The sequence below is a fragment of the Sminthopsis crassicaudata genome, chromosome 5 (assembly GCF_048593235.1).
Source record: "Sminthopsis crassicaudata isolate SCR6 chromosome 5, ASM4859323v1, whole genome shotgun sequence".
NCBI lineage: Eukaryota > Metazoa > Chordata > Mammalia > Dasyuromorphia > Dasyuridae > Sminthopsis > Sminthopsis crassicaudata.
Window position 1 is genome coordinate 217,837,165 of NC_133621.1, and position 24,379 is coordinate 217,861,543.

The 24,379-nt window shown below is 49.7% G+C and overlaps 3 protein-coding genes and 1 long non-coding RNA gene across 10 annotated transcripts; 2 read left to right on the forward strand and 2 right to left on the reverse strand.

The window, feature by feature from the left end:
- Positions 1 to 94: 94 nt before the first annotated feature.
- Positions 95 to 7,255, reverse strand: MBD6 (methyl-CpG binding domain protein 6). Of its 4 annotated transcripts, none has more exons than XM_074269871.1 (13): positions 6,995 to 7,255; positions 6,081 to 6,142; positions 5,743 to 5,879; positions 5,348 to 5,450; positions 5,055 to 5,217; positions 3,736 to 4,791; positions 2,878 to 3,527; positions 2,515 to 2,668; positions 2,166 to 2,335; positions 1,612 to 2,022; positions 1,467 to 1,519; positions 1,173 to 1,233; positions 95 to 1,051 (listed from the first exon to the last, which is right to left on the reverse strand). In XM_074269871.1, the coding sequence occupies exons 3-13, from the start codon at positions 5,853 to 5,855 to the stop codon at positions 977 to 979; spliced, it is 3,009 nt and encodes a 1,002-aa protein (XP_074125972.1). In that variant the 5' UTR covers positions 5,856 to 5,879; positions 6,081 to 6,142; positions 6,995 to 7,255; the 3' UTR covers positions 95 to 976. The 4 variants fall into 4 exon arrangements, with proteins under 4 accessions (XP_074125972.1, XP_074125975.1, XP_074125976.1 ...); XM_074269874.1 differs by having other exon boundaries at positions 5,743 to 5,906; XM_074269875.1 differs by lacking the exon at positions 6,995 to 7,255 and adding an exon at positions 6,478 to 6,782 and having other exon boundaries at positions 5,743 to 5,906.
- Positions 7,256 to 9,580: 2,325 nt separating this feature from the next.
- Positions 9,581 to 12,219, forward strand: DDIT3 (DNA damage inducible transcript 3). Of its 2 annotated transcripts, none has more exons than XM_074269885.1 (4): positions 9,581 to 9,724; positions 11,001 to 11,048; positions 11,344 to 11,499; positions 11,688 to 12,219. In XM_074269885.1, exons 3-4 carry the CDS (start codon positions 11,362 to 11,364, stop codon positions 12,060 to 12,062), a joined length of 513 nt encoding a protein of 170 aa, XP_074125986.1. In that variant the 5' UTR covers positions 9,581 to 9,724; positions 11,001 to 11,048; positions 11,344 to 11,361; the 3' UTR covers positions 12,063 to 12,219. The 2 variants fall into 2 exon arrangements, with proteins under 2 accessions (XP_074125986.1, XP_074125985.1); XM_074269884.1 differs by having other exon boundaries at positions 9,583 to 9,718.
- Positions 12,154 to 23,994, reverse strand: MARS1 (methionyl-tRNA synthetase 1). Of its 3 annotated transcripts, XM_074269877.1 has the most exons (22): positions 23,819 to 23,986; positions 22,858 to 22,948; positions 22,351 to 22,429; positions 22,135 to 22,269; positions 21,900 to 21,975; positions 21,559 to 21,731; positions 21,262 to 21,374; positions 20,809 to 20,925; positions 20,049 to 20,252; positions 18,709 to 18,910; positions 18,370 to 18,444; positions 18,118 to 18,288; positions 17,781 to 17,876; positions 17,489 to 17,606; positions 15,210 to 15,423; positions 13,923 to 14,054; positions 13,703 to 13,807; positions 13,430 to 13,616; positions 12,858 to 12,929; positions 12,667 to 12,690; positions 12,475 to 12,558; positions 12,154 to 12,393 (listed from the first exon to the last, which is right to left on the reverse strand). In XM_074269877.1, the coding sequence occupies exons 1-22, from the start codon at positions 23,925 to 23,927 to the stop codon at positions 12,247 to 12,249; spliced, it is 2,724 nt and encodes a 907-aa protein (XP_074125978.1). In that variant the 5' UTR covers positions 23,928 to 23,986; the 3' UTR covers positions 12,154 to 12,246. The 3 variants fall into 3 exon arrangements, with proteins under 3 accessions (XP_074125978.1, XP_074125979.1, XP_074125977.1); XM_074269878.1 differs by lacking the exon at positions 12,667 to 12,690 and having other exon boundaries at positions 23,819 to 23,994; XM_074269876.1 differs by having other exon boundaries at positions 12,475 to 12,690.
- Positions 23,078 to 24,059, forward strand: LOC141544118 (uncharacterized). Its single transcript, XR_012482545.1, has 3 exons — positions 23,078 to 23,171; positions 23,558 to 23,653; positions 23,943 to 24,059. It is a non-coding gene; the product is annotated as an uncharacterized LOC141544118 (long non-coding RNA).
- Positions 24,060 to 24,379: the final 320 nt, after the last annotated feature.

Sequence of the window (24,379 nt, forward strand, 5' to 3'; positions counted from 1 at the left end):
AGAATTCTGGATAGCTTTCCCAGAACAAAACAAGAGGAGGGAGGATTTTAAATATAAGCTGTTCCCAATAAAGAAATGAGCATGGACCCAGAGCCAGAGTTTCAAAATATTCTTATCTGTTAAATTAAGAGTGTCTCCCATAGAAAAGCGGTGGAGGCCCCACAGGGCGAGTACAAAACAGAATTAAAACTCCCGAAGGGTCTTGTCTTTACAAAAGAAAAGGCATGAGGCAGCCCCTGGACGGCTGGGCATGCTGGCCACTCCGGTTGGACTGCGTTGCATAATCCTTGCGTCAGCGTCATGACAACGTCTCTGAGCATTTTTGATGGGGGAAAGGGGGCACTGTAGTGTGTGTGGGAAGGGAGGCCTCTTTCCCCCCTTACCCCAGAGGAAAAGGGGAAGGAACCTGGCTTACACCCTGAAATGAGGCTTCCGTGTGTTTCAAACCGTGGGGGTGGGAGTGGGGATGGGGTAGGATCTGTGCTTTGAGGCACCTGAGCCAGAGGGAAGGGGGCTAGGGGTGGAAGGGAGTGATGCTTATTGCTTTGTGCCTTTCGCTGGGAAGGAGGGCAGCAGCCAACAGTGGCTCACAGGTTTGTAAACTGAGCCTGCTGGCTTGGGGAAGAGGGACAATGAAGTCGAATTAAATATAAAGAGTCATTTGTGCAAAAATAACTTAAGCAAATAAGACCTGGAGAAGGGTATGCTCCCCTTAGTACCTGGGGGGGGAGGTGCCAAATACCCCCCCAGACCTTATCAGTGACATGGCTTTGGGGTGAGGTGAGCTTCTCTATCCCCTGGAATGGCTCAGGACAAGATTATGGGGGGAGGGAAATGCATTTGTGCTTGGGGGCTGGAGGGGGGGAGATATACAGCCCCCTACCCACTTCTGTCCACAGGTACAGATGGTTGGCAGGGACTCCCAAGGCTCAACTCCCCCCAGAGTGGGGATCAGGTCCAGCTCCAGGTATGGCTGCTAGGGGGCCAATTTCCTCCTCTTGTTCTTGGCAGGACGACCAGGACGGGGCCGGGGGGGCAAGGGAACAGCCACCTGGACAAGTAGAGAAAGGTCACTAGCAGCTGATAACAAGGCCATCTTTCTTCCTCCATCAAGCCCCTCAGCCGACGCTTTTCTTCCTCCCCCTCCACCATTTCCTCATTCTCCTACTTACCCCAGCCATGTGGCTAGACTCCAGGGTAATCTGTCGGGAGCTGCTGCTGGTTCGGGAGGGGCTGCAACAAGGAGAATGAGGAGATAGTCAATCTCCCAGCAAAAGAGGTGAGGCTGGTGAACTGTGACCATGGCGAAGCAGGGGGGACCTGTTCTGTACTGAGGCATTAAGACTCCCGAATCATTCAAGTGAACATCCATTCCTTTTGGAGACCACAGCTATGAAACTCAAAACACAAATGCAAATGGGCAAAGGCTTGGATACAAAAGTCACTGTTGGGGATCAAGCACTTACTTGTTCTTCCTCCTCCTGCCCCTACGAGACTTTCTAACTCCCCCAGGGGGCACCTGAAAAATTGTGAGATGGGATCAGGAAAAGGAGTATTTCCATGATTCTTTTTGGAAATTTCCTGAAATTGGGCCCCTTCTCCTCTACTCACCTTGAGCTCATCTGGCTGGGGCACGGGAGTGGGTAGGTCTTTGGGCTCAGTCCCCCCTTCAGCCAACTCCCCATTATGCTGCCAGTGGGGACCTCGGGGGGACCGTTCCATCTGTCCATTGAAACCACCTCGTCCTCCCCACCTAAGGGCCAGTCGACTAGGCTCTCTCCGGCTACCAGGCTTTCGGCCCCGGCCTGGTCTAGTCTCCCCATTAATGCCCCTTGATCCCCCACCTCCCCGCCGTCCCCGCTTTCCTGACCCCCTCCCAGTCAACAACTCAGGAGCTGGAGGGTCAGGGAAACCCTGGGGTGGGGCTAAGGCACTGAGGGGGGGCCGGGCAGGCTCCGGTTCAACAGTTGGGCTGGGACTCTCAGGGGGCAGGCAGGGAGCTTCTGGTTGCTCAGTGGGGAGCTGCAGAGCAAAAGAGAAAGTCCAATCAGTCCAAATCGCAGTGCTGACATTCCTGATACCACCCACAATAACCTAGGAAATCAAATTCTTTGCCTCCTTCCTCCAGAGAAGAAAACAGGTAGCAGCTAATATCCAGAACTCACCTGGAGACTCTGCAACAAGCAGGTCAAGGGGCTGGAAGCCCCAGAGAGAGGTGGGGGGGCACCTCCCCCAGGGAGGAGCTGGAGCCCAAGCTGGCCAGGGAAAAGAGGTCCTGGAGGGGTCAGCAGGCTGGGAAGGGTCCCAGGGCTGCTAGTCATCGAAGACAAGTCACCTGAGAATGAGCAAAGCAAGTCAGGAGGCCACCTGTGCAAATGATGTAAACTCAGACCATCCCATGAAGTATTCAGGGGAGGTGAGGCATTTATTCTAATCTTTAGAAGGCAGTCTCCCCAATGATCACTCTCTGCAAAAGTGAGCACCACTTTTGAAATCTCTACTCCTTGGACTTACCCAGCAGGCTGGCGCTCAGCAGAGGGCTGAGGAGTGGGGGGGTTCTCCCTGAGGTGGAAGGGGCCTTGCCCAGAGAGGAGGCCCCGGGGTCAGTAGTTGCCGTGGTGACGCTGGAGGTAGGTGGTCCAGGTTGAGGGGTGCTCAGAACACAGGGCTGAGACGAGAGACATGGGTCACAGAAGGCTAAGATCCCATATTCCAGGAGGAGGAGGAGCAGCAGCAGCAGCAACAACACTGTTCCCCCTTCCACTCAAACCCCTACTATCCTCTGGGGAATTATTTATCTAGGAAAATGAACACCTCCCTTCTCCCTGGCATTCCTTTTCCTAATAGCACCTACTGCTTTTCTTTCCTCATCCTTACCTGGGAGGGGTTCCCTGCAGGGGAGTCCAGGCTGGCAGCCAGCAGCGCAGAATTTAAAGCTATGAGGGCAGGTGGGGCTGAGAGGGGGGGAAACAGCAGGGGGGGCAGGTCTCCCAAACCTGGAAATGACTCCCCACTTGGACCCCCAGCCACCTCCCCAGGTCCTTCCCCATCCCCTGATGGAGGACCCAAAGCCAGTAGGGGTAGAAGTGAGGCAAGGAGGTTGCTGGGAGGGGCTGGAGCAGGGGGTAGTAGGTCCGAGGAGGGCGGTGGGAGCAAGGAAGCCACCAAAAGTGATGGTCCCTCGGGATCGCCGGGGGCCAGGGGAGGGCCCGGACCCCCAGGAGGAGGCAGGAAGGGCTCAGGGGGAGGCTGCCCCCCACCCCCAGCCAACACACCCAACAAACTGTGGCTAAGCAATGGAGGGGGAGGAGGCTGCCCCAAACTCAAAGGAAGAGGCAGGGCCCCAAGTAGTCCTGGAAAGCCTGCTCCACCCAATGCCAAGCCCTGCTCTGGGCTGGGAAAGGGGAAGGCCTCCCCTCCACCAAGGGAAGGAAGAGGGCAGCTTGGACCCATCCCTTCAGGGGTGCTTCGAAGGACAGGGCTGGGAACCGGGGGGGCTTTGGTGGCGGCTGGAGGGGCAGGGGCACCTGAGAGAAAAAAAAGAGCAAAGAATCAGAAAAGAGAAAGGAAAACCCCACCCTATTCCCCAGGGAAAACAGCCTCTCTGTCCAATTTCAACCCAAACAACACGGAAGGAGTTCCCCTCTAAGCTTCAACCCAAACACCTGGGGTGGCTGATCTGCCCCAACCCAGTCACTCATGGGGAGAGAAAGCTGCTTCATAACATCCATGTACCTGGCATGCTGCTGAGGCTGCCACTGCTAGTCCCAGGTAAGGAGGGCTGGATGGGGTGCATGGGTTGGGGGGGGCTCCCTGAGGAGAGGGGAAGGGTTGGGGGAAGGGGCACATCAGACCCCGAAAGGTTAAAGCTTCCATCGGAATGGGGAGGGGTAGAGAGTCCCAGCAGGGATAGCACAGAGGGAAGGATTGGGTTAGATGGTTCAGAGTGAGGGAAAGATGGTGGGGCAGGGGCACGAGGGCGGGTCCTCCGGGGTATCAAAGGCCCTCCCCCTTCTAGCAATCGCAGAACAGTTGGAGGCCTGCGGGGGCGGCGTTGGGAACGGGGTGAGGGCTGATGGGGAGGAGGAGGCGCCTGGGCTCGAAGCCTTCGGCCCTGTAAAGTGCTGGGGGGAGGCAGTGAGGGGCGCTGTGCCTTGGCTGCTGCAGAGAGTAGGCTGCTGGCGAGGAATGGGGGTGCCCCAGTCCCCTCTACCATGGGACCCCCTCCCAGAGGCCCCAGGACCAAGGGCAAGGGCAGGTGCATAGAGGCTGAAGACACTGGTGGCTGAGTGGGGGGTCCACAAGAGCCAGGGAGATTATTGCTTGGAGGCAGGGGAGAGGGCGTTAAGGCATCACTGCAGTGGAAAGGGGGATCCAGAGGGTGCTCGCCACTCCCCGTGGGTGGTGAAGAGGAAACAAGGGGTGCAGGAGGAGAACCCAGATCTGGAGGGACCAGGCTGGGTCTGAGGGCAGTCCCCCAGATGTATGGGGAGGCATTGAGACTGACAGCAGGGGGTGGGGGTGGGGCTGGGGAGGGGGCATTGCCCCTCGGAAGGAAGCAGGGGCTGTTGCTGCCCCCTGGGGTACCTGGGTCAGGGGGCCTTGGGGGTGGAAAGACACCCCCAGGGCCTGATAAGGGGGGAAAGGGCTGAGGAGATGCAGAGAGTGGCTCTGGGGGTAGAGTACAGGGTCCCCCATTAAGTGGGGCTATGGGAGGGGCTCGGCAAGGGGGATGGGCAGTCGGGGGACCTGGGGACACAGTGTGGAACAGTTGGGGGCTTGCTCCCCCTCCTGCAACAGATCAGAAATAAGAGGGTCAAAGCCAGGAACCTCTTCGTTGGAGAACTTCTCATTCCTCAGTTCCACTTCTACCAGGTCTCCCCGAGCCTGACCCCTACTCTCATTCCAGCCCCCCCCATCCGTAGCAGCCCCACTCCATTCATGCCTGTCTTCCCCATATCCTCTCTGCTCAGCCCTCCCAGACTTGGAAGCACCCTCCCCTGGCTCCTTCACCCAGGTTCCAAGGCTCCCTCTAATCCCCCCCTTTCTCTCACCAGGGGAGGGGTGTGAACAGGTGGTCTCCATGCTTCTGTATAGCGTTGCCATGGCGACAGCTTTCCGCCTGTGGTTGCACAGCTTGGTCATGTCCTCCTCAGCTGCCGGCCCCACCCCTGCCCCGCCCGGGGTCACCAGGGCCAAGGGGTCAAAGTTGAAAACCTATACGGCAGAGGGTACGGACAGGCTGAGGAATCGGAGCCGGGGGTTGGTTGCCAGGCTTGTGACTCCTGGTTAAGGTTTTGGGCTTTCTCCTCACTCCCCCGCCCCGGCTAACCCTCATGGTGCTGACCTTGGGGACATTGAGTGGACACTCCAGGCCGCACTTGCAGGTCCCATCACTGAGGAGGTAGCTCCGGGTTTGCTCCAGGGAAGACAGCTCTGTGCCACTTGGACTGGGGAGGAATAGGGTCAGGAAGGAGGGGATTAGGGGGCACAAGGTCAGCAAGTACTCCCGAGGGGCAGAGCTACTTAAGCCAATTCCAAGATCCTCCTGGGTGGGGCAGCATAATCTAAGAGGAGGGCTGAGTGGGGGAGGGGGCCGGGGGAACTTCCACGGATGCAGGAGTGGGGCTCGGAGGGGGTGGCTGGGCTGCTCGGGCTCCGAGCTGTGAGTGAGCGGATTGGAGAAAAATACCGAACGGGAAAGGCAGGGAAGAAAGCACCGGGTCGTGGGAAGGTCCATACCTGACATAGAGCACGGCACCCTCCCGCACACAGCGCTGCCAGCCAATAGGGACAGGGGAGGCCCCAGGGCCCCCAGCTCTGTCTGCTTCGCTGCTCTCATTGCCCCCATTCATTGTGTGCGCTCAGCTCCCATTCGCCTGACAACACAGACACTCTGGTGGGCACTGGCAGAAGGGCAGGGAGGGACACAGGACAGGGCATGAGGGAAGACTTGGCCAGGAGAGGGAGAAACCGGGGCGAGTCGCATGCCTACATGGGCCTAGGCAACCCCTGGGAAGAGCCCGGGGCAGTGAGAGCTCGGGAAGGAGAGCAGGGGAATGCCCGCGGCGCTCGGCTACCTGAACATCTCTGCAAACATGGTGGTGTCCAGTCCAAGCCGGGCCTCCGGCTTAGCCCACACCTGCAACACAGGGCATGGGGCCTGTCAGCAGATGACAGCTCCCGACATTCTCCCCGAGGTCTCGGAGAGCTCCCCCGGGGCCCGATCTTCGGATCGTTGCCCTCAGCCCCGGAGGGTGGCAAGACCACCACAAAGCGGTCTCTCCCGAGAGGACCGCCGTTTCCCCCGGCTTCCCCCGCAGATCACCAGGATTTAAGTGCCCCAAAGCCCTCTGGGGGGAGCTCCCTCCGTGTCCCCGCGGCCACCCGACGTTTCTCCCCACACACTTGGGAGGAGCGGCGCCTCCATCCCCCTCCCCTTTCGTGGCGCCTTCAGGGTTCCTGCATTTTCCCCACCCTGAGTTTCGATGGAGGGCACAGCAGGCGGGGAGGGCCCCGGGGCTCCGCCGCCCTCTCTCGACACTCTGACGGCCTTCCCCGAAGCCCCCCGGCGCCCCTGTCACCCCGCGCCGCCGGCCCGCCTCGGCCCGGGGACGCGAGGTTGGCGAGTAGGAAGGAACTTGGGGGGAGGGTGGAGGGGTGAGCGCCGTGTCGGGAGGAGGAGGAAGGAGGCGGCGCAGGAGGCAGGAGACAGACCCAGAGGTAGGTGGCGGGGGAGGGGGAGGGGAGGGCGAAGAAGGAGGAGGAGGAGGGGAGGAGGAAGGGAGGAGGAGGGAGGGAGCAGGTGAGAGGAAGCGGCGCGGGGATGGGGACCGAGGGGAGGCGAAGGGGAGAAAAGGGGAGTAGGGAGGAAGCAGGGACGGAGAGAGGGAGGGAGGGAGGGCAGAGCGGGGGGAGGGGGGAAGGAAGAAGCCGAGGAGGGAGGGGGCAGAAGGGGAGGGGGAGGGGCGGGGGGCCGGGCCCCCGCACTCACCGCGGCCCATAGTGCCGGCCGGCCCCGCCCTGCGCAGTCGCGGCCCGGTGGGTGAGTGTGAGGGGGTGGGGGTAGGGGGTCGGTGTAGCCCGAGCCTCCGGCCAGTCCTAGCAGGAAGCACCGCCGCTGCCGCGGATCACCGAGCGGCCTCCCGCGCATGCGCCATAGGGGCCAGGGGCAGCCCTGGGGATTCCGTTCCCAGAAGGCCCCGCGCGGGTCGCCGCTCCGCCGCCGTCGCCGCCGCCGCCGCCGCCGCCGCCGCCCGGACGGGAGAGGGGCGGGGTCAGGCCCCCCACCCCGCGGTCCGCGACGAACCAACGGGAGGGGCCGCAGTGCGCATGCGGACACGCGCCTGCACCGCCCTCCCCCCATCAATCCCCCGGGGAACAAACCCGTCCCTCCACCCCGCGGGGATCTGAGTTAATTCCCGGTCCACCAATGACCTCTCCCGGTCCCCCTCCCTTCCCCCCCCCCGCCCCCGACCGAGCCCGGGCCGGCCGATGAGAGAGAAAATGCCGGAACCCCCAGCGGGCCCCCCCCCCAGAAGAGGAGGCACGGTACAGGATGGACCGGGAGTCCGAAGACCTGAGTGCGAGTCTCAAAACTTAGCTACTGTCTCCACCGAGGCGACATAGGATCGGTCAGGCTACCTCTCTGATCCTCCCCTAAAAGTAGAGGGATGGGCGGCTCTTAATCCCAAATTTCCCAGGACCTCCCTCCGCCTGTCACCGATCCATGGCTTATGGCCTCTGCGGGGATGACAGCTCAGCTTGTCAAGATCCTCGGCTGGTTGTGGGATACAGGTCCCCAAGCTTATCCCGGCACACCTGTCTCTTGCTCGGATGACAGCTTGGGCAGTGTCATCTCAGGAACACAGGACCCCCGCTTTGCAAGGATGGCACGAGTCAATTCTTCCCTCTTTGTCTAGTGCTCCAGCAACGCCTTTGGATCGGCTCCATTCTCATTTTCCTCATTTTACAGATGGGGAAACTGAGGCACCCAGAGCTTACGTAATGTGGGTAGGGTCTGGCGCTGCTCACACCCAGGCCATCCTTCATATAGACTCTGGCCAAACTAATCTCCCTTATGCAGAGATCTGGATGCATCACTTTTTTTTTTTTTTTAATATCCTTCATGAAAAGAAATTAGCATCCATAAAGGTACTTACTTCCTCGTCTGACCTCACTACTTTTTCCATCCTTATCCTTTCAAAGATCATTAATCGGGATAGTGAAGCTTCCTCTCTTCACTTGCTGGATTCCCAGCCCATCTTTTACAGTCCAGAACTGCAGAAAGGAATCTCGCATCAGAACCTCAGCGGAAGAATGGACTTCATGCATTTGTCACTTTAAAAAAAATTCATATACAATATCGTATATCATTTTTGTATCTATGTTCATATCTTATCCTCTTCCTAGAATGTAAGATCCGTGAGCAAAAGGACCGTGTCTTTTCTCCCCAGGAACTTGGCCATGCATCGAACCCAACAGGCATTTAATGTTAAAGCATTTTAAAAATTCCTTTCAATAAACATGTATTATGTGTTCAACTTATTGGTATGCAAAAACTACTGTGTCCTACAACTTCTCGAAGTAGTTAATGATTATAAACTATCTTTCCTCCATAAGTATGGTTAATAGCCAATGTACTGAAGGAGCATCCCAAGTCCCCGTGGTCCAAGAGGAGGAAAGTCCAAACGGATAAGGATGATCAGAGCTAGGGGCAGAAATCTTGAGGTGCTGCATTAATAGCAGGGTCTTGTTAAAAGAGGACGCTTGCAAGACCCCAAAAGCGAAAGTTAAACCTTTCTGCTTTTGTTGGGGATTGGGGAGGGTGTGTGCAATTGTGGTAATAGATCACACTCAGTAGTGAGATAGAAAACCGTGACAGCCCTGGGGATCGGAGCTGGAATTTTTGACCTCCACTCTTTCCCTGCTCTCTCACACAACCCATTTTACAGATGAGCAAAAGGAGGCCTAGAAGGTGAAAGGTGAGAGAACTAAGATTTGGGGCTGGAGCGGGTCCAGGCCTCCTTCTACCCCAAGCTGCCCCGTCTGGGGGAGGTGGAGCAGATCGGGAAGGCTCCCTGCCATGCCGGGGCATTCGCAGGGCTCAGGGTGGGGCGGTTGGCCGCTTCTGGCAGTTGGGAGCCCGTGGCTCCAGGCCTCTCCGGCTCCCGCCTCCTGTACAGCTCTCAGGCCGTGCGCGTGCGCGTGCGCGCGCGCGAAGGCACCGGTTGCCAAACATTGCATCATCTCCGCCCTCCTTTCCTCGCTTACTCCATCTCCCTCCCTCTTCCAGCCCCACACCCCTCCTCCCTCTCCCTTCATTCCTCTCTTCTCCTCCCAGTTCGAGCTCGTGCGCGCGCGCGCACGCGAATGACTCACACATCTCCCCAATGCCTCGTGACCCGAAGGCACTTCCGGGTATAACGCGACTTCTACCCCCTCACTGAGGGGGGTTGGAGAGGAGGGCCCTAGGAGCTGCTGAGTGGTGGAGACCAGGGGGCGGGGCGGGGCCGAAGCTGGCGTGCCCCTCGCCTATTGGGCTGAGTCTTGAGATCCCGCCCCTCCTCAGGGAAGAGGGTAGGACCGCTTTAAAAAGCTTGGACCGAAGGCCTAGCCGAGGTCAGACGCTTCAGTACCAGACAAAGGATAGATGATGATGAAGATGACCTGGTGGCAGCGGCAAAGCCAGAACCAGAGCCGGGACCCGAGGAGAGAGGCGAGTGTCAGTCCCTACCTTCTCCCCTTTCGTGTCACTGCTCTCCCCAAATTAGGGACTCCACCCCCTACTCCGGGTGCTGCGTCCCCAAAACGTGAACTTCTCTTCCGGGGTCTTTTCTATCCATTAAGTATAAAATCCTAATAAATTCAGGCTCCTGGAGAGCTCGTAACTCCCCCCAAAAAGGTGTGGGATTATCTTGTCTAAAATGGGAGAGGTTTTATGCCCCTCCTCCACCTTTGGAAGGACGATCCTGCCCTCCCTCCAGCCGTACCCCGTTAAATGAGTCTGTGGGATGCTGTTGTCTTTGGGTACCGGGGTGCTTCCTTGGGCGGAGAGGTGAGCTTGGTCTGCAGAGGGGAGGAGACTGACCTCCGAGGGGAGCATGTCACAATTCGGCCAATCACAGGGAGAGGTGTCAGGAGCCCTCCCCTCAGCTGTTGCCCAAGCTTTGGATAATTTGGGATTGGGGCTGCAGTTGAGCTCACTCTTCTCTCCTTCCTGGTGTGCTAGCCAGAATCTGAGCTCTGTTTATTTTGTTGATTTGTGCTCTTGGGCCCTGCATTCAACATGTTTCAGCAAAGAGAGAATTTTAGAAATAAAGGACACTTGGAAAATTGAAAAGATGACAACTCCAAGAGTGATTTCCTCTTATCCAGGCCTGGGAGCTTTATTAATGTAGCACAGATATTTCTCCAGTTTGGGGCACCCAGAATGTGATACTTCCAGCAGACTGGATTTTGCTTGCACTCCCTATAGTGCCCCTTTCCAAGCAGCCCGATGTAACCATTGCATCAGGCCAGCCCCCTTCCTGACTCTGGAGCCCTCTGGCCTGGGGCCTCACTGCTGATGAAAGCCCAGTCCTATATGCAGGAAGGCAAGGAAAGTCCCATGAGGAATTGACAGCCCAGCAGAGAAATACCGGGGGCGGTATTGCATCTGCAGCCTCCTGGGATCCCTGAAGCTGCTGCTGCTGCTTGCCACCTCTGGGCTGCAGCTGTCCCTGCCTTGTCAAGGGGACTCAAAATCAGCAAAGTGCCAGTCCGGTCCTTTCTCTAGCACTTAATTGTGTTCTAATTTGGATGTTAAGGCTATGGTTTGCCTGGGACTTTTTCCAGTATGCCATCAGGATGACAAATGCCAGCAACTAAAAATAAAGGGAATTGGGCTCTTTGACAAATACTGTACATACACCTTAGAAAAGGATGTATAGATTCTAATAGACCAACTTCCAGATTGAGAAAGAATTAGCTTATCTCTTTTTTCTCTCTACTCCCTACAGTGTTCTAGAAGAAAGTCTATCTTCATACATCACCATACCTGAGAGCAGGTAAAAAAGGCTCATTTCCCCTGGTCCAGTAACTCATAAATTGTCTGATTCACTATTCTTTTTAATGATTTTGCCACCTTTTATTGGAGGGGTGGGGGGTAGCTGGGAAATCTCTCCTCACGAATAGAATTTGGGGGCCTAGCTTCCATTAGGGTAAGAATAGCATAAATGACAAGTTACCATGGAAACCTTTTTCTTCTATCAAGTACTATATAATAGTTGAGGTATTACCAGGAATGAGTATTTTTCCAGCTCATTTTGTGAAGCATTCTCATTGGCAACACTCTTTCCCCAGAGTCCGATCTAAGCAGAGATGGCAGCTGAATCACTGCCCTTCTCCTTTGGGACACTGTCTAGCTGGGAGCTAGAGGCCTGGTATGAGGACCTGCAAGAGGTGCTGTCCTCTGAAGAGAACGGAGGAGCATATGTCCAACCCCCTGAAACAGAACAGGTAAAGCTGACAAAAGCAATTTCCCTGTTAAAAACCCTGGGGTAGGGAATATACCTATTATTCCCAACTTTACAGATGAGGAAGATAAGTAGCCCTAGGCCATACAGCTACCGGGCACTGCAAGGTAAGATATGGGTTCTTTCTGGTGCACAGAAGGTTGTGTCACACGATCTTTTGCTTTCTTGTAGGAAGAACTGAAAACCTTTACCAATCTGGACTCAGCCTCCCTGGTGTGGCTAGCTGAGGAGCCTGGGCCAGGGGGAATTACAAACAATGGCCAGAGCCCTTGCTCTCCTGAATCCAGCCAGAGCTCACTGGCCCAGGAAGAAGAGGAGGACCAGGGGGAACGAGGAAGAAAGAGAAAGTGGAGGAACAGTGAGCAGTCCCCAGCTAGAAGTCGGAAGCAGAGTGTGAAAGAAAAGGAACAGGAGAATGAACGGAAAGTGGCCCGTCTGGCTGCTGAAAATGAGCGCCTGAAGAGAGAGATCGAGCGATTGACCCAGGAGGTAGACATGACCCGCCAGGCCCTAATTGACCGAATGGTCAGCTTGCCCCGATCATGAATGACTGGGCCTTGGAGGCCTTTCCCTCTGCTCTCCCAAGTGCCAATCAGCAGCCCTACATGCCCCAAAGGAAGGCCCCATACCATGTATATAGATATTTGATATTATATTTATTACAGCTGACCTGTGGCATTAAAATGAATTCTACTCAATCACATTCTGAGTGTGTCCTAGGCGCTCTTTGTCATTTCTTCTTCTTGCCCTTTGGGGCTTCCAGAGGCTTCCCTTCAGCCAGTGCCAGTTGTTGCTTTAGCTCCAGCAGCTTAGCCACCTCAGCAGTCACCTGGGCTTTGTCTGCCTTCTGGGCCTTCAGCTCTCGGACAATGTTGCCCTGAGAGGTTACAGAAAGAGAGGATGAGGGAGAGTGGATACAATCCTCATATTGGCCCTCCCCCCTTTTCGCTGAACCTACCTGTTTTGTCACTGCATCTGTTAGTAGCTTGATCTGCTCAGGATTTGCTAATTCTATGGGGGCTTCTGTCTTGGAAACTTTAGCCTCAGGAAGAATAAGGGGATCATTTTTACCCAATGCATAAATTATCCCTCCCCACACAGAAACATGCTTGCAATTATCCCTTTTAACAGCTTGAGGGAAAGTGATTACCTTCAACTCCAAGGAATCTTCTAGCTAAGACAGGAAAAAGAGAAGCTAGAGGTGAGCTACCAATAGGATGAAAACAACAGTGGGAGAAGGAGGAGAGGAGGGCTTCTTGGAGATAGACTGGTAGGAAGTTGTGACAAGGACTACAAAACTAGCAGAGGAAAATGAACATGGCTTCACTCCCTCTTCCTTACCTGGCCCCCTCCAAAGCGCTTTCTCAGGCTTTCAATCTGGTCATTTTCTAGCTTCTGAAACAAGGGACTGACCTGTGAGCAAAGAGAAGGTGCATCAAAGGAATGACAATTTTGATACCTGTCCCTCCTTGAAAGGAAGCTTTGAAGGAGTTTTAGAAGAAATAAAACCCAGATAAGGAATAAAGACTGATACCTTTTAGAGAAGATGATATACAGAACTCTAACCTAAGAGACTGTAGAGGCCAAAGTATAAACAGGCTTAGAAGGAAGAAAATCAGGAGAAATCAGGAGATAGTGCTATCAATAATATCCTGACAAATAGAGGGCTGGGGCCAGATTAAATCAAATTTAGGCAAATCTAATAAACACCATTTTTTAAAAGATGACAGTGAAAGTAGGTTGTAGAATGAAACATATCAAGCTTAAATTCAAAAGAGAATGAGAATCAGAAGTCTTGGGAACTCCATCCCTAAAACAAGAACTTGGGGGAAGGAAGGAAGGATAAAAAAGCCAAAGCTTCAAAGAGAACAGAGAATTTCTGAAATGGTTTGCATGACTGAAAGACAACCTACTATACCAATCTGGTGCCCAGCAGGCAGAAAGCATGGGAAATCGGTAGGCAAGACAGCACAGGCTGCAGGTGGAAGCTGCAGCTGGGTCTGGATAGTTGTGCTGACTGTAGGCATGTAGGGCTGCATCATGATGGAGAGCAGGGCAGCCATATTCACTGCCACACCTGTCACTGTGCCAGCACGGAGCCTGGGGAGGGTGAAAATGATGTTAGTCTGGTGTTATAGGCATCTACAGCCTCTTCTGAACAGGAAGATCCACCAAAAACATTTTACCTATCAGCCTCATTGCCCTTGATCCGCTTCCAGGGCTCATTCACTTGAATGTATTGGTTGCCATGTCTGGAGATAGTAAGGATACAGCGAAGGGCATCTCTAATCCTACAAGGGAATAGGTAGTTCAGAACAGCCAAAGGTTTAACCCTAGAGGAATGAGGAAAAAAAGCTTTCCCATTCCAGATGATTTGTGGAGGGAAGATATAATTAGAGTACTCACCGAACCTTCTCTAGCAGTTGGTGGTATTGATGTAACTCCAATGTGACATGAGCAAGTAATCGCTGGTCATCTGGTGTTAGTGTCATCTTAGGCACACAGCCCCCAAAAAACTTGCACACAAACATCCCAGCTCTTTAGGGGCAATGAAGAAGGATGGGAACAAGATGAGTTCAGACCCTCCCACTGAGGTTCAGCCAACAAACAAACAAAAAATTCCACAGCTCTAAAATCCCCATTTCTATTAACCCACATTCCTTCAGCATTGGTAATGCAAGTTCTGCGTCGTGGAATCTTAAAGGTTATTCACTCTTAACTAGGTACTCTAGGTATATGTTTTAATGTTTCTTCTGTTTTTCCCCACCCCTCCTATGGGAGATTCAGCTCCCCAAGGCAGAGGCTATACTTTTCTTTCTTTCTCCCCAGTGTTAAGCCTTGGCTCCACACAATGGACATTCAATGTATATGCAATGGTCACTTTGTTTTTATAAAGTTTATCACTTAAATAATTTAAATAATTTAAATAAAATTATTATTTAAATAATTTAAATAAAATTAAATAATTTTAAATAATTTAAAAAGTAGACACTGCTAAATTTACCAACCGCTGATATTGTAACCTATATTACTACCTGATATCAAAGAAACACAGGGAGAAAAAAGAATGGGAGACAGAACTAGACTGCCAGTTTCTTAGTTAACTACCCTAGGAGTTAAGAGGATCTCATCCATGGAAGTCATTCCATGGCCTAGGCAAAGGATAGGGAGTAAGACTGGGAAGGAGATCACAAGGTACCAAAATTGCTACAGTTTGATGAAAGCTGACAGAAGCACACTCCTATCTTTCATAGCCACCATTCTTAAAAACTTACTTGAGAAAAAAGTTATCTCTAGTATATTTTTTCCTTTGGGGCATAAGATATTTGTAAAGATGTTTATAGTTTCATAAAACCAATAAAAGGAATTATTTTACATAAATTCCATTAAAAGGTGAGAGAGTCTATAATTCATGTTAACCTTCACTTTGGCTCCTGCCTCCCATCCCATCCCCATCTTCTAACCCCATATAACTTTCTAACAATACCCCCAAAATCTAGATATTCCCACTCTGCTCTTTCAATTGCTTAACTTGGCCTCAGCCTCTTAGTTCTCAATCTTCTCCAAAAGAAGGAAGTCAAATATCCCTTGCCATACTTCTCCCACCAGCTCCAAGAAACAAGAAAGCCACAGAACAAAGTTCTTCCCCAAGTCACCTCTTCCCCCTAATTATTTTCCCATATTAAATCTCACCTGTTGACAAAGTTACCCAAGTTGTTAAGCAATTCAGAATTATTCTTGAGCATCAGGTCAGTCCAGGAGAATGAACTGTCCTGTCCTTCAGGGCGAACATAGAGCAGGTAGAAGCGCCAGATGTCTGAAGGGATGCCCGTGTTTTGGGCCATATCCCCAAACACCCCCACACCTCGGCTCTTAGAGAACTTCCCATCCTCATAGTTCAGGTATTCTAGACAGGAAGGAGAAAATTAAGATGAGTTTTTCTCTTCCTCTTTTCCACACATGGTTGGCACCCCTTGAATCCACCAATCATATTATTCCCACATTAGCAAAATTCCACCCATTTCCCATAATGCTAGATATTCTCCCCCCCCTCATATTAGGGAAATCTAATTGATTATCCATAATACACGGACATTATATACAAATCTTGTCTTCCGAGATTCACCCAGGACTATAAGAATCTAACTACAAAACACTCTTTGCAGATAAAGTCAGACCTAAAAAGTTGGAGAAACATGAATTGCTCATGGGTTGGTTGAGCAAATATAACAAAAATGACAGTACTGTACAGGACATGCTGGACCCTAACCCTGGGGACAAACTTATGAAAATTACAAAAACATTTTTTAAAATCACTAGACTTGTTGGGCCTACAGAAGAAACACTTGCTCAGTAAACTATTTCTTGAACCCAGGTTCAAGTAGCTGAGCTACTATCTGGAAAAGATTGTTTTTAGCAGCCTTAGTATTTTCAACATGGCTAAGAGCCAATACTTTGTTATAAAAGCTTTTTTCCCCCAACTCTAATTGACAATTATTCAGGCTATTTGGCCCTCCCTCTTTGTTGAAATAAATCTTTGACTTAAAGAGAAATCTGTTCAAATGTTCTCACTTCCAACTTGAAATCAAATGCTCTCCCACAGCAATACGAAATTCAAATGGAGAAATAAAAGGATAAGAATCTCAAGAGTAATAATGGGGGAAAACCAGTGCAAAGGAAATTAGTTCATCAGTACCAGATTTCAAACTATGCTATCAAATAGTAAATATTTAAATGGATCTGGTACTTGTTGAAACAAAAAAGAAGCTGATCACAGGAACAATTATGTACAAAAAGTAAGAAGAAAAGACATAATAGCAAAGTGTTTGACAAATCCAAGATCTCAGTAGCTGGGGGAAGGACTCACTCACGAAAACTACTAGAAAAATTGGAAAGCAATATGACATACCTCATATTATATACCAAGAGATTTTTCAAAGGAATACATGACTTGGATATTAAAGTCAAATCTTAATGAAATTAGAGGAATAAGGAAGAAGTCTATGAATGGGTAAAAGTTCATGACTAAACAAATGGGAGAAAAGGATCAATCACACAAAATAAAAAGCACAATTCTGATTAATTGTACATAAAATTTTAAAAGTTTTTGCACAAACACAAGCTAACAAAAATTAGGAAAAACCTAGTAACCAAGAGAAAAAAATCCCTGCAACAATTTTTTCTAATTGTAGGTCTCATTTACAAGACACACATACATATAAATACGTATGAAACTCATGCAAAATTATAAGTCTAAGACCCCCAATGACAAATGATCAAAAGATATGAACAAGAAGTTTTCAAGGGAAGAAATCTAAGTTATCAACAACCATTGAAGGTAAAATGATAACAAATTGAGAAGACCTCTGAGTTAATTGATACAGAGCAAAGTTTACAGCTTGAAAGATTCTAGACAGCTGATGAACCCAAAAGCATGAAAATAAAACACTCCACATCTCCAACTAGAAAGGAGAAAGACAGATGTTCAGATATGTATGTAAATGTATATTGCAGGATTTCTTCTAAATTAAAAAAAAAAAAAAAAAAACTTGCTTGGGATAGGACAGTAAGCAAAAAGAAGAAAAATTGATTTTTAAACTATGTGGTTTGGGGGAAATGTTTAATTTTTAAAAGCAAAAAATAATTTGGAAAAAAAAAATTTAATAATCTTTTCTATACAGCCATGGTAAGAAAAGTGATAATTCTTCACTAAGTAGATCAGGTAAAATCTGCCCCTATGCTGCTGAGCAGAAAAGGGTAGCTTTGTTCTCCTATGTGCCCTACACCTGGCCCATCTCCTTCAATTCTCTGGAATTTCTTAACTCTTTTCTCCTTGGCATAGATCTTAGTAGTTCATTTCAACCCCCTCTCCAAAAACATTACCAAGACAGACATGGTCACTGACTTCATCCTCCCACTGTCTTTCAAAATCCCACTCTTACTCCTACACCCTACCCCATCACTCAGGGCACCTGTGGCAATGAGGTGGCTGACCAGGGTATAGTTGTCTTCGGCTCCAAGGGCTGAGCAAGGGAAGACCACACTGTGGAAAGGGACGTTGTCTTTGGCCATGAACTGGTAGAGTTCTACCTGGGTAGAATGAATAAAGAGAGAAATCTCAATGAAATCAGATATTCAGGAAAATAGAGACCACCCCTTTCAACATACACATTCTCATTCTCATTCTCTTTCTCTCTCTCTCTCTCTCTCTCTGAACATTTTTCTCCACCCATCCCAAAAACAGTAATCTCAAATACAACTTACCTGTTCTGGATTCTTCCACCATCGTTCCCATTGGTCAGTATAGTTGGCTGTGATGGACAGATACCCAATTGTGGCATCAAACCAAACATAAAATACCTGGAGAATTCAAAGAAGGGATATATGTTAAGATGAGGATGGAGCGGAATGAGTGACGAGAGAACAAGAAGATAAAAATGGTAACTGACAGTCAAGACTCATCAACCCAGCATCCACCTACTAAAACAATATAATCTCCCACAAACTCAATCCTTTTGGGCCAAAGCCAATCCCAGGGCACAAGGACTTCACAGCCAGTTTATTTGGAGAGGGAAGTAGGAAATTGTGCCAAACTTCTGACCTTGTTCTGGAAGCCTTCTAAGGGCACAGGGGTACCCCATTTGAGGTCACGAGTTATACATCGCGGTTTGAGCCCATCCCGGAGCCATGAGCGTGTGATGAATCGAGCATTGGGTGTCCAGTCACTGCTAGCTAAAGTCCTTCCTAACCACTCCTCCAGGCGTTTCTCCAGCTGAAGGAGAAAAATGCAATGCTAAAAGAACAGAGAACATAAAAATCAATGACATAACAGGAAAATGATGGGAGAACTTACCTTGGGCAGGTCCAGGAACAAGTGCTGGGAAGATTTCACCACAGGAGATTCCCGGCAGATCTTACACTGAGGCTTCTGTAAGGAGAGAAAAGACAGGGAGAAAACCATAAATATGTAAAGCAAATTAGGGACATGATCCCATGAACTTAAAGGGAAGACAAGAGGTCTTGGTGGGAGCAAAGTTTAGCTGGTAGATAACAAAAACAAGGCTGAGGTGGAGATGAGAAGACAAAGGAAATTTGTCTGAACTCTAGCTGGAGAGTAAAAACAAGGAACATTATCAGACAAGGAGCTCAGTGAGAACAAGGAGTCCCATGTATGTCTTAGGTTCTTTCTCACCTTTAGCTCAATGGCATTGATGAGCTTGCCACATTTGTCACACTGGTCACCACGGGCTTCCTCATAACCACAGAAAGGGCACACGCCCTCCACAAATCGGTCAGCAAGGAAACGAGCACACCGCTCACACCGAAGCTGCTCTACTGTGTCCTTGAGCAAGAAGCCTCTCGACAGCAGCCTCTGGAAGATGTCTTGCGTGATCCTAGCAGGATACAAGAGGAAGAAGGGACACACAGGAAAAATTAAGAGGAAATGGGGCCAAATTAGCATAGACTGCTCTGGTGCTTAAACAAACAAAAAGAGCCAGGGGGCCCAGAAAGGACTTGGCTTCACTGCTGTTCACTTTTTCCAATTAGCCTTTGGGTCACTCCCCAAAATACCATCATAATCTTTGATGAAAACCTTTTCCTTCAATAAACTCTAAAGTTTGTATTTCTGTTGGCAATGCATATTTATTTTGTCTAATACATGATCATAGATTTGGACACAGAAGGAACTTTAGAAACCTTTTAGCCCAAATCCATACAGATGAGGAAACTGAGGCCTAGTAACTTGCCTAAGATCATAAAACTAATAACAAGCAGAGCCTGGGATCTGAATGCTTATGTATTAGAAGGACAGTGCTAAGGAATTAGAGACAGTATCTACTTTTTAACTCGATCTAAGGCATAACTACATCCAGAAACTCATAAGACAAGGAGTTTTGAGAGGGATAGTAAAGCATAATTTCTGCACTTTATGAACAAAGGGAAGAAGGATAAGGGAAACAATAAGAAAAAACTTCCTAGAATAAATCATGCTTTTTTTCCTTTTCTTTTCATCTCCCCTATGATTAGTATTCCTGCACTGAAAAAGTGCAGGCTATATACCTTTTGAACTTTGTTTTATGTATGTATACTTTCTTTTACAACATGGCTATTATGGAAATGTTTCATGTGATTTCACATATAGAAAGCTATCATAGGGCTTGCCCCTCAGGGATGGGGGAATCAGGAACTTAAATTTTTTTTTAAAATGAGTGTTCAAGGGGCAGTTAGGTGGCACAGTGGTTAGAGCACCAGTCCTGAAGTCAAGAGAACCTGAGTTCAAATCTGGCCTCAGACACTCAACACTTCCTAGTTGCATGATCCTAGGCAAGTCATTTAACCCCAACTGCCTCAGCAAAAAAGAAAAAAAAAATGTGCAAAATATTTTTACATATTTAATAAAATTGATAAAATGTATTTGAAAAAAGAAAGTAACATTTTCCCAGCAGTTCATCAAGCCCCAGGCCTAAGCTCCCTAAACATTTATCATTTCATATTCCCAGTGATCCCACCCACTCCATCACAAAAGCCTACTTGGTCTGAAGGGGAGTGGTAGTCCGACCAAAGAAGTCAAAAGAAATGTTAAACCAACGGTAGATGCTGGCGTGGATAGCGTGGTACTTGTCACAGATCTGTTGGGGTGTCAGACCCTCCTCCATGGCTTTGGTTTCTGTTGCTGTCCCATACTCATCTGTCCCACACAAGTACAATGTATTCCACTGGCGTAGTCGAGAGTACCTTGAGGGCAACAGGGCAGTCAAAAGGCAAAATCTATGCCCACACCAATCTTGAACCCCAATTCCCCCAAAAAGCACATTTATTAAAAACCAATTGTATTATATTGTATTTAAGATATACTTTGACATGTTTAACATGTATGAGGCTGCCTGCCATCTAGGGGAGGGGGTGGAGGGAAAGAAGGGAAAAGTTGGAACAGAAGTGATTGCAAAGGTCAGTGTTGAAAAATTACCCATGCGTATGTTCTGTCAATAAAAAGCTATTTTAAAAAAATTGTATACAAGGAATGGTTCTAGGTACCAGGAATATAATCATAAACACAGTTTATGCCTTTTACAAAGGCTTTTTTTCTAGGCCCTACTTCCTGAAGGGTAGATTTTACCTTCCAATCTCTCAGGCATTCAAGAGAGAAGGGCCCTCTCCCAGTCCCAAGATGTTTGATTTTCCCTCAGAGGCAATTTCTCCCTTCAGCAATTCCTCTTCATATCCCAGGAGTCCCCTACCAGCCCCTCAGGAGCTTCCCCACTCCAGTCTTTTCCCCAACATCCAGATCTACCTGGCAAAGACATCAGCACTAAGGACACAACCAATGATGTTGCCAAGATGCGGGACATTGTTGACATACGGAAGGGCGCTGGTGATGAGCACATTCCTTTCTCCAGCTACAGGTAATCTAGTGAGAAGGGATGGGGGGAAAACAGGACAGAGTGACAACCTGGCAGTTTGGAAGGTTAGATTCAAGACAAAGGGACTGAAGGACCTAGTTAGAAGACAAAGTACTGAGGTATTTGAATTGCTTTAAAACATTAATACTTACAATAATGTATTCTTTTCCTGTGGGTGCTTTCTACTTCCCTTGCAAGGCTACATACTAGGTATCACAAAAGCCTCAATGCAGTTTTTTTGTTTTGTTTTGTTTTTTGGAAGGAGTTAGGATTAAGTGGTCATCCCCCAAAAGTCCCTGTACAATGAGGTAGAAGGAACAAAGGAAATACAAGTTCCAACTCACACTGGATTCTGCCGTGGTCTAAGTGGAGGCAGAGCTTCCAATCCTTGCTCCCAAATTGTTACTGCCATGGTGATCTCCTCCTCAGAAAGTGTGTGAGCGGGCAGCTCATCTTCCTGTGGAAAGGAACCCCAACCATGCCCCACCAAGTAAAATCAACTGCCAGGGTACAAGAAACCTCTCTTTCCTAGCAACAATGTCCTCAAGTAACATTAACAGAGTCTATCTTCTAATCACCCTCATATACCTCAGGCTTCCCAATCAAAGACCCACAAATCTTTTATTCTTCCCACCCCATACCTCAGGCTCATTACTGACAGGCCTCTCTACAGGAACACTGGGCTGTGGCTGTTTTTGCAGATATGACCGGAGAGCCAAGATCCCCTGCTTTTTCAGGACAGATTCAACTGCCTGCTGGCATGGTTCCTGAACACTCAGGGTCCGGAACCAGGTCTGCAAGGCAGCAAGTTCATCTAGGTAGGAAAGGGGGAAAGAAGTCAAAAGCTTAGAACAAGGAAAGTAGATCCACTCCTGGGATCCTTCGCCCTTAATAGGCATTCCAATGTCCTACTTCTCCTATTCAAATCCCTTAGCCCTAGTTCTTAAAGACTGCAAAATTACGTGATAAGTGCAGTTCTCACCAGGAAGGTAAGTTGGATCCTGGAGTAAAGGGTACAGCGCTCCCCACAGAACAATATCAGCCAAAGATTCCGAGTCCTTTATTGGGAAGAGGAAGAAGAACAAGTCTGACAACTTGGCTCTTCATAGAAAATTCCTTTCTCTTAAGAATAAACAATAACAATCTCTCCCACAAAAAAAAAAAAAAAAAAGAAAAAGAAAATTCCTTTCTCCCTATACCTCCAAGCCCCAACTCACCCCAACCAGGAAAGGGCAGCTTCGTCGACTCAGACTGTGGTCAATGTGGATCAATGCCCTTCGGACTGGAGAGAGGACATCCTCTCCCTTCTTTCCCTGCACCACCAAGTTGTAGAGAGCAACAGAAAGTGCAGGCTAAATGGGAATGGAGAATAACAGAGTCACTATTAACAAATGGCTCCCAGCCCTCCTCACCTGTCAGGCCTCGGCCACTACCTGGAGCTCTGTTGTCTCCCATTCCAGCCACTGGTTAGTGAGGTCATCTTGTTCCCAACCAGATAACAGAAAGAAATACCTGTGGGAAAAGAAAAATATGTGCTATTTTTTGTTCTGGTTCCTCTTTCCCACTATGACTCATATGAAAATAAGTTAAAAATGATTGTATACCTATAATCTATATCAAGTTACTTGCTGTCTTGGGGAAGGGGAAGGTAAAGGAAGGTGAGAAAAAGTTTGGAATTAAAAAATCTCACAAAAGTGAATGTCGATAACTATCTTTACATGTAACTGGAAAAATGAAATACAACTAAAATAAATATTTTTAAATGAAAAAAAGAGATGGGGAATGAATTCAGGGATGGTGCCATCTGCCTTTGCACAAGATGGACTGGTCCTCTTCCCTCCCACAATAGCACAGCGCCAGAAAAGAGAAGCCCTCCCGCGTTATTTCTTAATCTTCACCCACAGCCTCCTCCCTCTTCACTACCCACCAGCCGGACTTACCTGCAAATTGCACTGGTAGAAAAGAGGTAGCGGTCACTGTCTAGTTTCAGGACTGGAAGTTTAGGCCGAGTCAAGTAGGGGACAACCCGCTCTGGTAAGGGACAGTAAACAGACAGGATGAGAAGTGGACGTGAGCTCACCTACAACACACAAGCCCAGGGGGAGGAGCGGGACAGAACAACCTTAGCCGAGAATCCCCACAGGAGGATTAGTGCGGGAAGGTGACTGGCGCTGACCCGAGAGGCACGGGGACTGAGAAGAATTCCCCAGAACACTCTGCCCTTCACCCTCACAAAGCTCAGAGCTGGTGCACTGTAACTCCTTTCACTCTATTCCGGTGATCTTTATCCAAAAGGGCGGGAGCTTGCCTTAACTTTGCACTTCTCCGGGATCCCGGAGTGAAAATGAACGCTTGTGGGATTAAGCATTTGTAGAAAAAGGCAGACTGGTATTAGACCAGTGGCAAGGGCTGGAGACAAGTGTAACTGAAGGAAGGAAGCCCTTCCAGTCCTCTCTCTGCAGCAGAGAGGGAGGAGACTGCTTGGAGTCGCCCAACTAGTAAAAGTCAGAGGCAGGATTCGAATTCAAGTCCTCTCGTCACATCAGGGGAGAAGGCCCGGAATGGAGAACCGACAGTGAGGCTTTGAGTTTGTTTGTTTGTGTTTAACACCGATAAACTTTTTTCTTTCCTTTTTTTCAGACAGTTCTTGGGAGAGAAGACCCAGGAGAACGTATCAGCGCCACAGAGGGGAGTGAAAGCAGTGGCTGCAGGAGACTCCCCAAAGAAGGAATAAAGGTAGATGGGGGGGGATGGGACCAAGTGGGAGAGGTCCAGCAAGGGCTGAGAGAACCTGAGGGAGATGGGGAAGGCGGTGGTAGAGGAGACGTCATGGAGAGAGAGGGAGCACGGGGAAAGGGAGTGAAGGAAAGAATCTGGACTCTTGCGGCCCATTCCCGGTACCTTCGGGGCCCACGGTGTGGATGAGTAGCTTGCCTCTAGCCCCAGCCCGCCCAGCCGCGGCCAGGACAGGCAGGTTCCCCGGGGCGCCGTCGCTCACGAAAAGCTGCATTTTGCCTCCGCGCAGCCGCCGACGCAACAGGAACCGGCTTGCCAGCCCCTCGCACTCCTGCCTCCGCGGATTTAACTCTTCAACCGCCGCAATGCACGTAGGGAAGTGGAGTTTCCAATCCATCAGCGCCAGGGGTTTCCAGCTACGCGGAGACTTCAACTCCCACAATGCATCAGCAAAGGAAGCGGAAGCGACTGCTCCGAAACCATAGAGACGAGAGTTGATGATAGAGCAGTCCGCTTCTTTCCGTGCCTGACCTGTTTTTCCTCCTAGACTGAGCCTTTGTACGCTCGTGGCGCACGCCATTGCAGCTACGAAGTTATACCCTATAAGCATTTATAACAGGTTTATGGAATCCCCATTCACTTAGACTGCTACTTGAATGCTTAACGTACTAATATTTATCATCCCGAGTTCTAAAGCAATCCGGGGGGGTGGGGGGATGGTTGGAC